Source organism: Aptenodytes forsteri, unplaced genomic scaffold (assembly GCF_000699145.1).
Source record: "Aptenodytes forsteri isolate BGI_AS27 unplaced genomic scaffold, ASM69914v1 Scaffold471, whole genome shotgun sequence".
Classification (NCBI taxonomy): Eukaryota; Metazoa; Chordata; class Aves; order Sphenisciformes; family Spheniscidae; genus Aptenodytes; species Aptenodytes forsteri.
Window position 1 is genome coordinate 272,714 of NW_008795862.1, and position 13,146 is coordinate 285,859.

Sequence of the window (13,146 nt, forward strand, 5' to 3'; positions counted from 1 at the left end):
CCAATGCATTTATTTTTCTTTTTATTTACAGCCAAGAATTTGCCAGAAGAAAGGGAGACACACTCCCACACAGTTGAGCAACCCAGTGTTCAACAAACTCCAGCAGGTAGTATCATACCTTTGCATTTATCCAAGGCCTTTTTCTTTAGCAAGGTTAAAGCTTATCCTATAACTGTATAAAAGTATATATGGTTCTTAAGCACATTTAAGTAAAGATGCTGGATTTCTTAATCTTTTAGAAAAGACAGAACATTCAGAAATCAGAAAAAATGAAGAGGTTAAGGAAACTTAGGATGGTAACTATTCAACAACAGATTAGCTCTTCTAGTCCTTTTCCTTTCAGGGAATCTTGCATGAATGATACCTGCTCTGTTCAATGCACATGCAAGATTTAGGTCATTGTTCACAGGAGTGGGCAAGTGACCCTCCTATTTTCTCAGTCTTGGCATGTTTGAACAACACACACTCTGTGATCTTTTCTTCAATATTAAGCTGAAAAGATCACTTTTAAAACCAGGCTGATGTAATGTGTTTCAACGAACAACTGAATGGGACATAACAACAGACCAAACCATTGCAAGAACTAGAATCCAGGTGGATTAACTTTGTCCCTAGCAGTTCTGTGCAAAAATTGAGCTGGCAGTCTTGATTCTCTCAGAGCTGCTGTTTGGAATAAAGGGCCTCAGTGAGCAAAAATGTTAAGGTCAGTAGATGGAGTAGCCAGGAATTTGGCTGCTCATTTTATTTGGTGCTTATATTCATACACTGTTTTCCAAGACTCATGTCGAACTTGCTCATGGCTCACAATAAATCTCACCAAGAAGCAGTGGAGGGTCAATAGAATAGTTTGTTTCATGCTGTTTCTAGTAAATAAACTGGACTAGATTTTTCCTGGCTGCTTTCCACTCATTAATTTTCCCCTGGCCTGTAACTCTCCTAACAAATCGGTAAAGCAAGTTAATTCTTCAAGAGAAGACTCTGTGCCTTCTCATGTCTTTCTTGTGCACCAGAGTTCAGACTAGCATGTGTCCAACATGAGAGACACCATCCTGTTCTTTGCCCTTCCTCTGCTCTACAGAAGTTGATGGACAGTTTTCTTATTAAGGTGTAAAAGCATGGTGAATATTCCATTATGACTATAGGTCATTCAGTCTTACAGCGTTTAATGTCTCTCCTGTTTTCCCTCCCTTTGTTTCTGGATTTAGTGTGAATATATACATAAGATTGCTGTCTGTTACAATAACCGAGATGAATGCTTGTTGCTTTTTATTCTGTGCAAATGCTATGTACTCAGCATGGAAACTCTGTTTGCGATCTGAACCCTTTAAAGCAGCATTTCCAAACTGCTCTGTAGGGCACTGCTAGTATGCAAGGCCATACTAAGTGTTTAGCTGCTGGTCTACAAAATGGGACTGCAATTACATTATCTTCAAATAAAAATTTGATAGTAAAAATACGGTTACCTGGGAAAAAAATTGTGGAACTTGACAGTAGTCCACAATCCAAAAATTTTCAGAACAGTGTTTCTGCAATAATCTGCATTAAAGTATCTGTCTAAGAAAAATAACCCTCTGGTTTCTGTTCTAAACAGACAAAAGCAATGTTGGCTCAGTAGGCTATCAATAAGAGCAAAAGTGGAAATTCTGATTTTTTTTTTTTTTTTTGTGTGTGTGTGTGGCATTTTTATACAGATATTAGTTTAACTAACCTGTATGCCATAAGGATGTTTGTCAAAGCACAAGCATTTAGAGCTGGCTTTGTTCTAGGATCTGTGAGCGTTGAAGTTGAGAGTCTCCTGGAAGGCAGATACTCTTCTGAACTGAGCTGTCTGAGCAGCCATGGCAGAGTGAGCATTCAAAAGTAAAACTGACTAAATCCTGCATCAGGAAAAGCGCCCAGCATGTGATTTTCATTAATCCTCTGGGCTCCTCTCAGGTCAAGCACACGGTACATGAATCAAAGTTTAACAAATGAATGAATCCCTTCTTATACACGGGTTTCATTTGGACTCACTGGTTTGTTAGCATTGAAGCATGTGATTGGTTTAAGTCGGCTCAGGTGCTCTGGGTTTCTAGTGAACGTTTTGATGAGCCATGTCTAAATCTGCGATTTCCTAAAAGGGTGCAAAACTCCAGGAGCCAAATCAAGCTTAGGGCAGGTTGGTGAAACTGCCTCAGTGTGTTAATCTTCAGGAAATACCATTTTCTTGGAGAACCTCGTGGTGTTTATATAGTCTGAAATCCTTCTGTATTTGCCATATGACTTGTGCAGGCTCAGCTTGGTTTGATTGATGCTTTCATTGTTAGCTCTTGTCTATGTTACCCCAGCAATGGAAACAATGAGAGCCAGCTTCCTTCCAGCAAACAGTGGGGAACTTCGTAATGTGTTCGGGCTCACTCTGGCAAACACAGACTTGCAGTGTAGTTCCACATACACAAGTGAGTTTGCTAGAACAAACAACAGCTTTTGAGTTACGCTATTCAAGGTAAGCAATTGTATATAGATGGTCCTGAAAAATCAGGATGCAGTGCTTCTTGCAGCACCTAGCTATTGTCAAAGCATTTTAAAATGCCTTTCAAAAGTCAGCAGCAGATGTTGCAGCAAGTGAGGCAGAATGGCTGAGGTTTGATCTTAAAACTGTAGCCTTTTTTTGTACAGATGGGTAGATCCTCTTGGCATCTTTAGAAATATCCTCTTGATTGAGAGGGAAGTGTGCAGGGTGACAGGACTCAGCTGAAACAACTCATGTCTGAATCCCCTTCCTCAGCTGTTCTTTCTCACAGGTGAATTACTGAGACTCAGAGGGATGGAACAGGTTTTTGATGAGTAGCATGGCCTGCCTCTAAGCATTGAAGTTCTGCTAGTATGCTTTCAGAGCCTGTTCCATTCATATTTGTTTGGACTGAAAGCTCCTGGAGCAGGATTTTTGTTGCTAACTGGAGTATCAGTATCTCGAGTGTCTGTGGCTTTCCTAACATCATTGTCACACTAGGCTACAAAAATATGGGTGGATTTCAGAGCCTCAGGGATCCTCAGTAGCTCTGATACCATCTCTCTGATGAAGTGGTGCTTTGATTGGTTCCATAGATCATTAACACTCTTCTGAAATTGCCTAAATCTTCTCTGATGAAAGTGCTAAATGTATAGCCACTGATGTTGGAAGACAATACGTTGATATCACGGTAATGTTGTGATTCTGCATGTATTTGATGGAGAAGCGATATCAAAGTGTGGTGCAGCAGTACTCAGTGGTATCAGTGCTGCTGTCGTGTTGCACTCCGCGCTGCTCTGAGCGGGCAGCCCACCCAGCTTCGTGCTGTCTGACCCCCCCAGCCTTCTCCCCACAGCTGGAGCCGTGTTATTTGCACAGTTCTGCTCTAGCAGTTAGAAGGGCCAGTAGCTGGAAGTAAATTCTAGGTGGAATTGATACTTTTATTTGGTGGTGGTGGTGTTATTTTTTTAAAAAACTAAATGCCATCACCCATCACTAGCTCCTAACAGGAACGTCAGAGTGAGCTCTGCTTCCAGGTGGAGTCATATCGCAACGCTCCCTGGCAGGCGCATTATTCACAGGACCGCTCTTCTTTTAGGATTGATTGAACTGGCGATGGGCCATTTTTCCTTTCACCTCATCGGTGCTCAGCAAACATTGGCTTAGGCACAAACATTTGGAGATGGGGGAGTGGTTTGTATGCAACAGGAAATGTCGGCCTTTCCTCTTTGCTTTGACTCCAATGCTGCATTCCTGGGAAGAGTGAGGTCTGTGATGTTAATTCTGTCCCTGGTGGACAGCAATCATCCATTCATAGAACGAGCTCATGATCTGGCAGGTTCTCACATGGAGAAGGCCAAGAAGAAGTGAACACAGAGACCGACTGCTTTCAGGCAAGTGTTCCCTTGCCCAGGGCTGAGCCTGTTGCTGGGAGGATGTGAGAGGCAACAGGGAAGAGCCTTCAGATATCTTATTTCTAGAGAACAAACATTTTCGAAGGCCTTGATGAGTGTTCTCCTTAAATAACGCCAACTTTGCAGGAGGGGGCGGAGGGGCACTTTTCCTCCTCACAACAACTATGTTTCAGTGATTGCTTTGGTTTGGATTAGAGCAGTGTGTATGGAAAGTGAACAGGAAGATGGACAGCTGAGCTGGCTCGAAGAACAGTTTAGAAAACAGGGACCTATTGATATTCCTAGAAGTTTTATCTTGCAGTCTTACCCTCTGGACAGCGAGCAATCACCCACCACAGAGAGGCACAGCCTGTTTTGAGTGGGATATGTACTGTGTGAGTGACCTGCCCATGTCTTAGAATAGACTGGAGTGAATGCAAGGAGGATAAATATCTGTTTCTGTTTGTGATGTGTCTGTTCCTATCTTAAATGATGGAAATTTCTCAGTGGTATGTGACTGTGCGGAAGCAGATGTATCTCAGCTACTGCTAGTTCAGGCCGAGGGAGAAGCGAATGGCTTTAATGTAGGCTCCTGGCCTATTATGCCAAAATCTTCATTCTGGTTGGGCTGAAAAGAAATCTAGCTGCTTAAACTGATCTTTTTCGTGACATGCACCAAGTAAACTGCTGTAACACGGTCTGCCCTTTAGCTTTGTGACTGATTTTTATAAAATGGTGCTTAAAAGAATGCACACATTACACATCTTCGTATGGATTGGTCTCTCCTTAACTGAGGTACTTGGCTTGGACCTAGTCAAAGGAGAGAGATGTATTTTCAGGGTGCAGAGTAAATCGTCTGTGACATCTGGTGTTCCCAAAGATATCTCTTACTCTTACTGTAGAGAGGTCTTGGTGTGAACTGGTTCCTAAGTTAAGCACCTCCGTTAATGCCTAAAATTAGATACTTGAAAATGAAACTTTGAGATTTTTTTTTCAAATTACATGGGCCCCCCTTTTTTTTTTTCCTATTATTTCTTTCATTTTTCCCAGTGCCCGAGTCTCAGACTGGGAAATTGAAAATTCTGTTTTACAGCAGCTTTTCTCCTTGCATGTGAATGTAAGCATGCATGTGCAGGTCCATTGACATGTGTAGCCTCCTTTACTCATGTAAGGCACTCATTTGGCCCCTGATTTGCCCCCTGATTAACATTCCTTTTCTTTTATGTCATTCCCCTTCTCTGTGATGCAATACATGATGCTGAAATGCAGTTTCTTTGGCTAAAGCACAACCTGAGACTCTGGTTTCTTTTCCAGCAGAGGAAGGCCCTCCGCTACAGACAGATCTGTCATACTACTCCTATGAATATGACCCAGACCCCTATGCGTCGGAAGCTGATGTCTTTGAGATTGTGGCAGAACTGACAACAGCAAGCACGTTAAAAGAAGTGGACAAGATTCAGGAAGTAGTGACCACAGTAGAATGGTGAGCCGGAGAGCGGGGGATCATAAATCTGGTTAGGGAGTCAACATATAATGTACTAACTCATGTGTTGGGTCAAATGTATTCAATTCCTCAGAAGGGGTGTTCTTACAACTGACTTGCTAACCTCTTTAGCAAGGAATCACCAGGAACAAGATCTTGCTAGGGCAGCACATAAAAGTCTTTGTGACCTGAATGTCTCCATCCCTAGCAGAATAAAAAGTGACCTTTTAAGCTTTTCTCTGCCCAGCCCCAGTGATGTTTCACAAAGATACGTAACGGGAAAGTGACTTTTCTTCATTATGTTCTCTTTTCAACAGAAATATATAATTTAAATAAAGAGAAGAGGCTCAGAATCAACTCCTGTATGAGTTTGTTCCTACAGACGACCTGCTGCAGAACAGAAACCGAACGATGACTACTTCCTGATGCACTCAGAACTGTAGGCTTTGCTGCCCCATGGGGGGGGATCTGGAGCGCTAAGGGGGACACTCAGCGTTATTTTTCTGTCAATTTTCCTGCCTTTTGTGCATCCTCTTTGGATTACTTCCAAGGATGGGAGACCAATATACTGTGCCCTCTAGGTGAGAAAAATAGGGGCTGGAATTCAAACCTATAGACCATTTCAAAGTGTTTTCTCTACTATCAGGATACTGCAAATGCCATTTCCTAGCTACATTTAGAAGCTAAGTCCAGGCCTTGTGCTTAGCTGAACTGCTGTTTGAGGAAAGATGGCTGAGAAGTTTTCTCTCAAATTATAATAATAAAAATCAGTGTGTTTTGCTAATTATGACATAGCAAGAGGCTAATCATCTTCCTCAGCCCATAAGTCTACTGCACCCACAGCAATGTCCCACAAGAGAAAAACTTCCCTAGTGGCTCCGTGTTCAGGAAAGTTGTTGGGAGGTGGTACATTTTACAAGAGAAAACTGAAATCCAGTGTCAGGGCTCAAAGGCTTGACTGTCTACTGTGTGGCTGCAGGCTTCAGGTGGGGAGTTTGCCAGCCATAGCGGTGCCAAGGATTAGGTGGGTGAGCCCTCTTCATGTTGCACTATGTGCTGATGAGGGCTGCTTGCAGCCTTCTCAGCCCCTTTCCTCCTTGTAACCCTGGCATGAAAATAAAGCTGACCCAAGGCGCAGTCCTTTGAAATGCTTGCCTGACTTCACCAATTGGTTTTATTCTGCTCCCACTAGGATCCCCATGCAATGGTTGTTCTGGATATGGTAATCTATGCACAGGCCCTGGGTCTGCTGGCCAGTACAAATCACTGGTGTCAGAGGCTGGACTCCCTTAGACTGACCTGCCCCAAGCAATGTGGTAAAACTAAAAACAAAAGCTTTGTGTTTCCAAAAGTGCAGGAGCCAAGATTTTTTTCTTTCCCTTCCTGCCTGGAGCAGCATTGTTCTCTTTGGAGGAGTTACATGCAATTGCCTGTTGCAAAATAGTGTTAATATTTTATCTTTCCACTTCTATTGTTACCAGGACCCAGAGTGGGGTGGAAACTCCTTTTGAGGGTGTTTATTGGTGAATGGAAACAGGAAAAAGCCCAGCTCCATTCATTTTTAGGGCTTGTTTACACAGGAACCATGACAAGAATATATCCCAGTATAGACATTCCATTCCAGAATAAAGGCAATTTTATTCCAGAAAAATGTCCACATGGGGACAAAACAGGAGGTATCCCAGAAGTTGGGCATATTTAGTTTCCAGTCCTTTTTGTCTGGGGCCAGATATTTGCAGAATGTAGTTGACATGATGAAGGTCTGGGTCTTGAAGTTCCCAGAAACTTCAGAACTGCTTTGTTGGCAAGTTTCCAAGCCTTCCTTCATGGCTGCTCTGAGCTTTCCTCACAGGATCTTGACGTGGCTGCTGCCCATATGTACCCACTGCTTCTCAGCAGAGGTTTTTGCCACGTCTCTTTAGTGTGCATGAACAGACCATGTCCTCACTGTGTCCGCACAGCACGGCAGAAGCACTGGTGGCTGCATTCCTGTCTGGCAGGTAAATAAATGCCTTTAAACTAAATTCCATCTCCTGTAAGCAACTGGCCTGGTAGACACTGGCTATTGTGTACACACACAGGACTGAGTCAATATTTATCCCCTGGGTAAATAACAGACCTAGTGTGAGCTGCAACAAGAGGGTGGTTTTTTTTCTTTTCTAAATAGCAAAGCTGCACAATACAAACCCTGCTGTTTGCTGGTTCCAGCCTCAGCTGTTGAATGCTTTGAGTCTGGGAGAATTTAGTCACCCTGATAATGTCTGTGTGACTAGCTTCCCACAGAAGATGGGACCTGTTCTGGATTCTTCAGCCTCCTATCCTCTGTCCCTTTCTGGCTTTAGTTTCCTTGTCCATTGTATGCTTTTGGATAGATATTTGAGGTAATCTTATATTGCTTGGTCCTCTCATAGCTCCTTGGGCAGTCAGACAGCATCACCACTGGGGACAAGGAAATGAAGGTAGGGTGGTTCAGCCAAGTATTAAACCTTACTTTCTTCACTTTCCTCAGGCTCCGGTACGTGTAGTGTACTGATTCAAGATGCAGACATCTCCCCATTGCTGCCAGCTAAATAATTCCTCCTGGTGGTGCCAGCCCATCATTCATGGCCTTGTTCTGTGGGGTCTCTGTGTGCCAGTGCACTCACCTGTTTGAGGCAGAGGAGTCTTGCTTCTGTTTTACAACTACAAGAAAAGCCAGAGACACCTGGACCCTCAGAAGGTGAAGGCAGAGCAGCCTTAGCGTCCTTAAACCGAGACAGTTAGAACAGGACAGTGTGTGTGAGGTAGTGTACCAGGGTTTCTGGATCCTGGAGCCTGACTTCACCTTGAGTGCTTCTTCACAGCTTCGGTACTTTCAGGGAAATCACTAGTCCGTCTGCTCTTGGCAGCCTCCACCTCCCCCCAGTCTTGCCACACCAAACTAGCTCCTTTCTGTAGTTAAAAAAAAAGTAATTTTATTTAAGGAATTGAATAAAGGAACCTGCAATTACACAGCTGTGGTTGCCTTTTCTCCCCTATCACAGGAGTAAAGGAGCAGGTCTCTACCCTCTTCTCCACCCCAGCTGATGGTCCTTCTGTCCATAGCTTTCCCCTGTCCCAGATTTGTTGTTCATGTTTCTTGTAATCATCATTAATTCTTATCTAGGAAAAAAATTTTCCTAGATTATTTTTCCTCCATTCTTCACAATCCTACTTGGAACACAGAAACTCTTTAGGACTAGGTCCATGAGAACCACTGGACACAGCATAGCCTTATCAGACTCAATGTTATTCAAAGGCTTTGGCCCAGTTCTGACTGTGAAGCTTATCAGTCACACTCCTGTCCCTGAGAACACAAGAACGTCTCAGCACTGAAAACTCAGGCTCCAACTTTGTGAAGTCCAGCCAATCCTAGTTTGGAGAGAAGGGATTGATTTGTTTTGTTTTGTTTCCCACCAAGGAAGAGACCAACTTGGTGGTGGAAAGCCAGCAAGGACAGCAGACCTGCTGCTGCTTTGGGCTTTGAATTGTTTCTGGCTTAGAGACATTTGCCTCCCTCTGTCAGAGAGATGCTTCTCCTTTCCTTTCTCTGATGGTCCCTCATTGCAAAAGGAGAAAAGTGCCAGTGGGTTTGTAAGACACAGAGATTCCTACTTACATCAAGTTATGTTACTGAATAGCTGCAGCAGTGCTAGTTATCAGTGATTTTTGCTTGCAATCCTTTCAATGAAATTAATATTTATATATTTGTAACTGTACATTATGCAGAGTAATCATTACCATGGTATTTATTTTAAAGCAATAGTTCCCTTGTTCTTTCTTGTCCAAGTGTTTTGGTCTTGCCTCTTTCCCTTCTTCTTAATCAGCCTCAGTAGAAAACAAATACCAGAAGAATGTTCAGCTTGCTTGAAGAACATCATTGAAACAACAGCACTTGCTTTGCTGACGTCGACTATTGACATTCAATGCACAATAACCTGGTTTTCATTATTGTGAATAGATCATCTATTTAGAAAACCTCAGCTCAGTTTGGGGTTTGGGTTTTTTTAGTACTTGCTATTTCTGACTGAGTGGCAATAGCCCTGGCTACACCAGGTCTCCTGTGTTCAGTACCTGGCACATCCTCTGCACGTGCAGTACTGCAGCCATAGGAGATAGGCTCTAGTTTTTCACCTGTGTTTCGCCCCCACACATACATGTACATGCAAACAGTTCTATGACCATTTTTGTTTTGTTCACACAAATCTTAGCAAGTCTGAGTCCAGAAAAGGGTTTGTTTTAGATTCTGATAAATATTTTATTAAAAACTGATTTTAAGACAATCTTGTCTGCCTCTTCTTATTCACATTGTAGGCTGTAAGTTTGTTTGATCATAGATTAGGGTGAGGACAGAAGTCATGTCTGTACCAGTGAAACTAAAGAATTCAGGAACTCTAAGGAGGTTTATCACTCATTTTCTACCTTGCTGCTTACTGGGATATGCCCTAGTTGTGTCTGAGAGATGAGTTGGCCGCATTTTGTCAAATTCGCAGCAGGTTCCAATAAGCAACAAGCTTGGTCACCTGCTTCGTAAGACAGCTCTTGATTGTGTATGACATCACGCAAAAGTGTGGAGTTCTAGAGTGAGGGTTTTATCAATTCCTTCTTTAATATTTCCCTCCAAGAGACATAATATTTCTTTTTTTAAAATCCATTTAATACAATCCTTGCCTCAAATTATGGATGCCAAGGGTCATTTGCAAAAATAGGGATTAGTGAATGGGATTTTTACACTTGTTACCAACAATGGGCTGACTTTACTATGGTATTGCTTACTAATCAAGCCAAGAATGTATTTGCTAGAAAAGCCAGTGCTCTGCATTCTCTTGACAGTATGTTTTAATTCAGGAGAGTACCTTTCACGTAGGTACCTCCTAGTACTTTTGAAACGTTTAGAAATTTGGTTTTGCAAGCACCTGTTCTTTTTCAGTTTTAGGTGAAGGGAATGTGCGTTCAAGGACAGCAAGCAAGTCAGTAGCAGCAAAAAAAAAAATAGAACACAAATAGCAATCAGTCTGCAAGATGCATTAGGAAAACCAGACCTAGATATATTGGCAAGAACATCCCTGGCAATACGTGACCAGATGAGAAGTTGCATGCGGTAACAGATCTATGCATGTTCAGCACTCCACATCTTGGCTGGACTCCGCACCTCTCAAGGAATCCTGTGGTCCAGGTTTATTCAGTTTTAGCTGTGCAGACAGGAGACAGGACTTGTCTCCTGGGAAATACTGCTCGCTGCTCTGGATGAAACTTGTGGGATCCCAGTGTTGTCTTCATCTCATCCCCAGTGTATGTTGCAAGTGCCTTGGGAGCAGGGAGCTGGGACGGAGGCTTACACCAGTGAATCTTTGGAACTTTTTTGAGGGAGTGTTTCCTTGGAGGTTTTTAGGGATGTGGTGTTTTGTTTTCTGTGACTGAAGAATCTCCTTCTCACCTTATCCCGGAAGTCTTCAGAAACGTAGTAGTAGACAAAGGGATCCGCGCAGCTGTTAAAGGTACTGATGGCCAGGCTCACCATGTAGCTGATATACAGGTTGCCATACAGCTTGGAGTTATAGCTGGAGTAATGAACAAGGAGGAGAACGTTGCTGGGTGTGTAGAAGGCCACAAGTGTGAACAGTACGAGAGCTGTGAGCTTGATAGAGTAGGAGTACCGCTTCCCACTGTCCAGGAGAGCTCGCAATACTGAGCAGTAGCTGAACAGCATCACCACCAGAGGAGCGAGGAAAGCACAGGCGATCAGGCAGATGAAGTAGTAGAAGTAATACCCGTCATCCTCGTGCCTGGGGAGAACATCGTGGCAGAGAGTGACGTCTGCTCCATACAGAGGATACGACTGCTGCTGCAGAGTCAGAGGCAGGGTGAGGATGGCAGCACAGAGCCAGATGGCAGTGCAGGTGCAGGCAGCAAAGGCAGGGGTGCGGAAAGAACGTGAAAAGAACGGATGCACCACAGCCAGATACCGGTCGACGCTGATGCATGTGAGCAGCAGCACTGAGCAGTACATGTTCCCATAGAAGAAAGCTGTGGTGAGCCGGCACAGGCCTTCCCCAAAGGGCCAGTTGTTCCCCAGGAAATAGTAGAAAATCTTGAAGGGCAGTACCAATACGAGCAGCAAGTCTGCTGCAGCCAAGTTAATCAGAAAGACAGTGGAGGTCAGCTTCTCAGCCCTGGTGGCCAGGACCCACAGGGCCAGCCCGTTTGAAGGCAGCCCCACCAGGAAGACGAGGGTGTAGAGGCAGGGGATGAGCCGCACTGTGACCACACTGTCCAGCTGAGAGCGTGTGGTCTCGTGTATCAACAGGTATGTGATGTTGTTTATGGTTGCTTTTTCCCCGGGGATAGCTCGGGGACACGGTGTGATCTCTGGTGTCGTTACCTGCTCGTTGGTGCTGTTCTGAGAGTAATCTGTCAAATAAATACAGTCTGTTACTTGCTGTTTGTACCCTTGTACTTTGCAGAGCAGGCTTACCCCAATAATGCTTACCCCAAAGGCTACAGTTTTGCATTTTATGTTGGGGTCCCTAGCAGTGGGAGTATTCGGTAAAATGCTGTTGTGTGACGGGCAGAAAAAGCTGGCTAACAGAATTAGGTGTGCAGGAGTAGCCATCAGCAACCTTACTGAAAATTTACGTGATTCCTCTGTTGTGTGGTTTCCCACAGCTCACAAATGATTGCTATGTTGTACAACTATCAGCAGGCCTGGGAAACCAGAGAGCAATTCCCCTGCCCAGCTTTCAAAAGAATCCGAAGGTCTGGGGCCACTCCAGGGTAAAGTCATGGCTGTGGGAGTCTAGCAAAGATTTTGGTTTCAAGTGATCTCTGTTTTACTTCTCCTCTAATTTTTCTTTCTCTTTTTAGTTTCTTCAACCCCAGTTTCTTTCTCTTCCGTATCACCTGCTATCACCTCCTGCTTCAACTGGAGTATGCACGAAGCTCAATTAGAGTGTGCTCCCACGTGATAGTTTTAAAAAATGAGTTTTCAGGGATCTTATAAAGGTACCAAGTATCTAGTACTTTAAGCAGCAGCAATTTTTCACCCAAAGATACGCACTCACCATCGTAGTCTGGAGAGGCCAGGCAGAGTCCCCAAAAGGCGCAGCACAGCATAAGCCTCCGTGACAGCCGTCCGCTCCCGAGGGTCTCCATTCTGGTGCAGGATCCAACAGTGCACTGCTGTGCTCAGAGCTGTGCGGGAAAGGCAGTATTAAGTGACCCTGCTTACGCATTTCCTTCTGTTAGTCCTTAACTCACGGAAGCACCAGGCTTATCCCGTGAAGGATGAGGCGTATGGGGGGCTGTCACGACATGCACGAGTATGCCCAAGCAGAGGCTTAGCTCCAGTGTCAGATGCAGGACTGGGAGGGGCATACATATCCAGATCCACAGCGTATTGGGGCCATACTGCATCGTCAGAGCTAGACGATGGCTCGAGTGACTCATTTGGGCCTCCTTCCTGCTCCAGAATATTCCTGGAAATAACAAATGTGATCAGATTTGATGCAGTTTGAATTTGGTTTAGAGTGTAAACTGAACTTCTGACCTCCTATGTCAAGCATCCTTCCACACAAGAGACCCAAGTGGCTCTGTGTGAGATTCGAGGTCTTTCCCCACACCCTGATTTAGAAGGCTTTCTCGTAGTGCAAATTGAGAAGGTATCCCCTCACAGAAACATAAATGAAGTGCAGGAGAACTGCAGATCCAGAGAAACCTCTGGGCTCCCACAGCCTCATCTTGCGGCAGGTTCGGGGGGTTTC

The 13,146-nt window shown here is 44.2% G+C and overlaps 2 protein-coding genes across 2 annotated transcripts in view; one reads left to right on the forward strand and one right to left on the reverse strand.

Moving 5' to 3' along the window:
* Nucleotides 1–5,713, forward strand: part of CPAMD8 (C3 and PZP like, alpha-2-macroglobulin domain containing 8) — a 52,158-nt gene extending 46,445 nt beyond the window's left edge. Inside the window, exons 40-42 of the mRNA XM_019473329.1 lie at nt 32–106; nt 5,170–5,368; nt 5,686–5,713. Of these exons, the coding sequence (XP_019328874.1) occupies nt 32–106; nt 5,170–5,368; nt 5,686 (275 nt within the window). The 3' untranslated portion in view covers nt 5,687–5,713. The remainder of the gene's footprint in view (nt 1–31; nt 107–5,169; nt 5,369–5,685) is intronic.
* A 4,954-nt stretch (nt 5,714–10,667) lies between these two features.
* Nucleotides 10,668–12,567, reverse strand: F2RL3 (F2R like thrombin/trypsin receptor 3). Its single transcript, XM_009284033.2, has 2 exons — nt 12,448–12,567; nt 10,668–11,797 (listed from the first exon to the last, which is right to left on the reverse strand). Exons 1-2 carry the CDS (start codon nt 12,536–12,538, stop codon nt 10,722–10,724), a joined length of 1,167 nt encoding a protein of 388 aa, XP_009282308.1. The 5' UTR covers nt 12,539–12,567; the 3' UTR covers nt 10,668–10,721.
* Nucleotides 12,568–13,146: the final 579 nt, after the last annotated feature.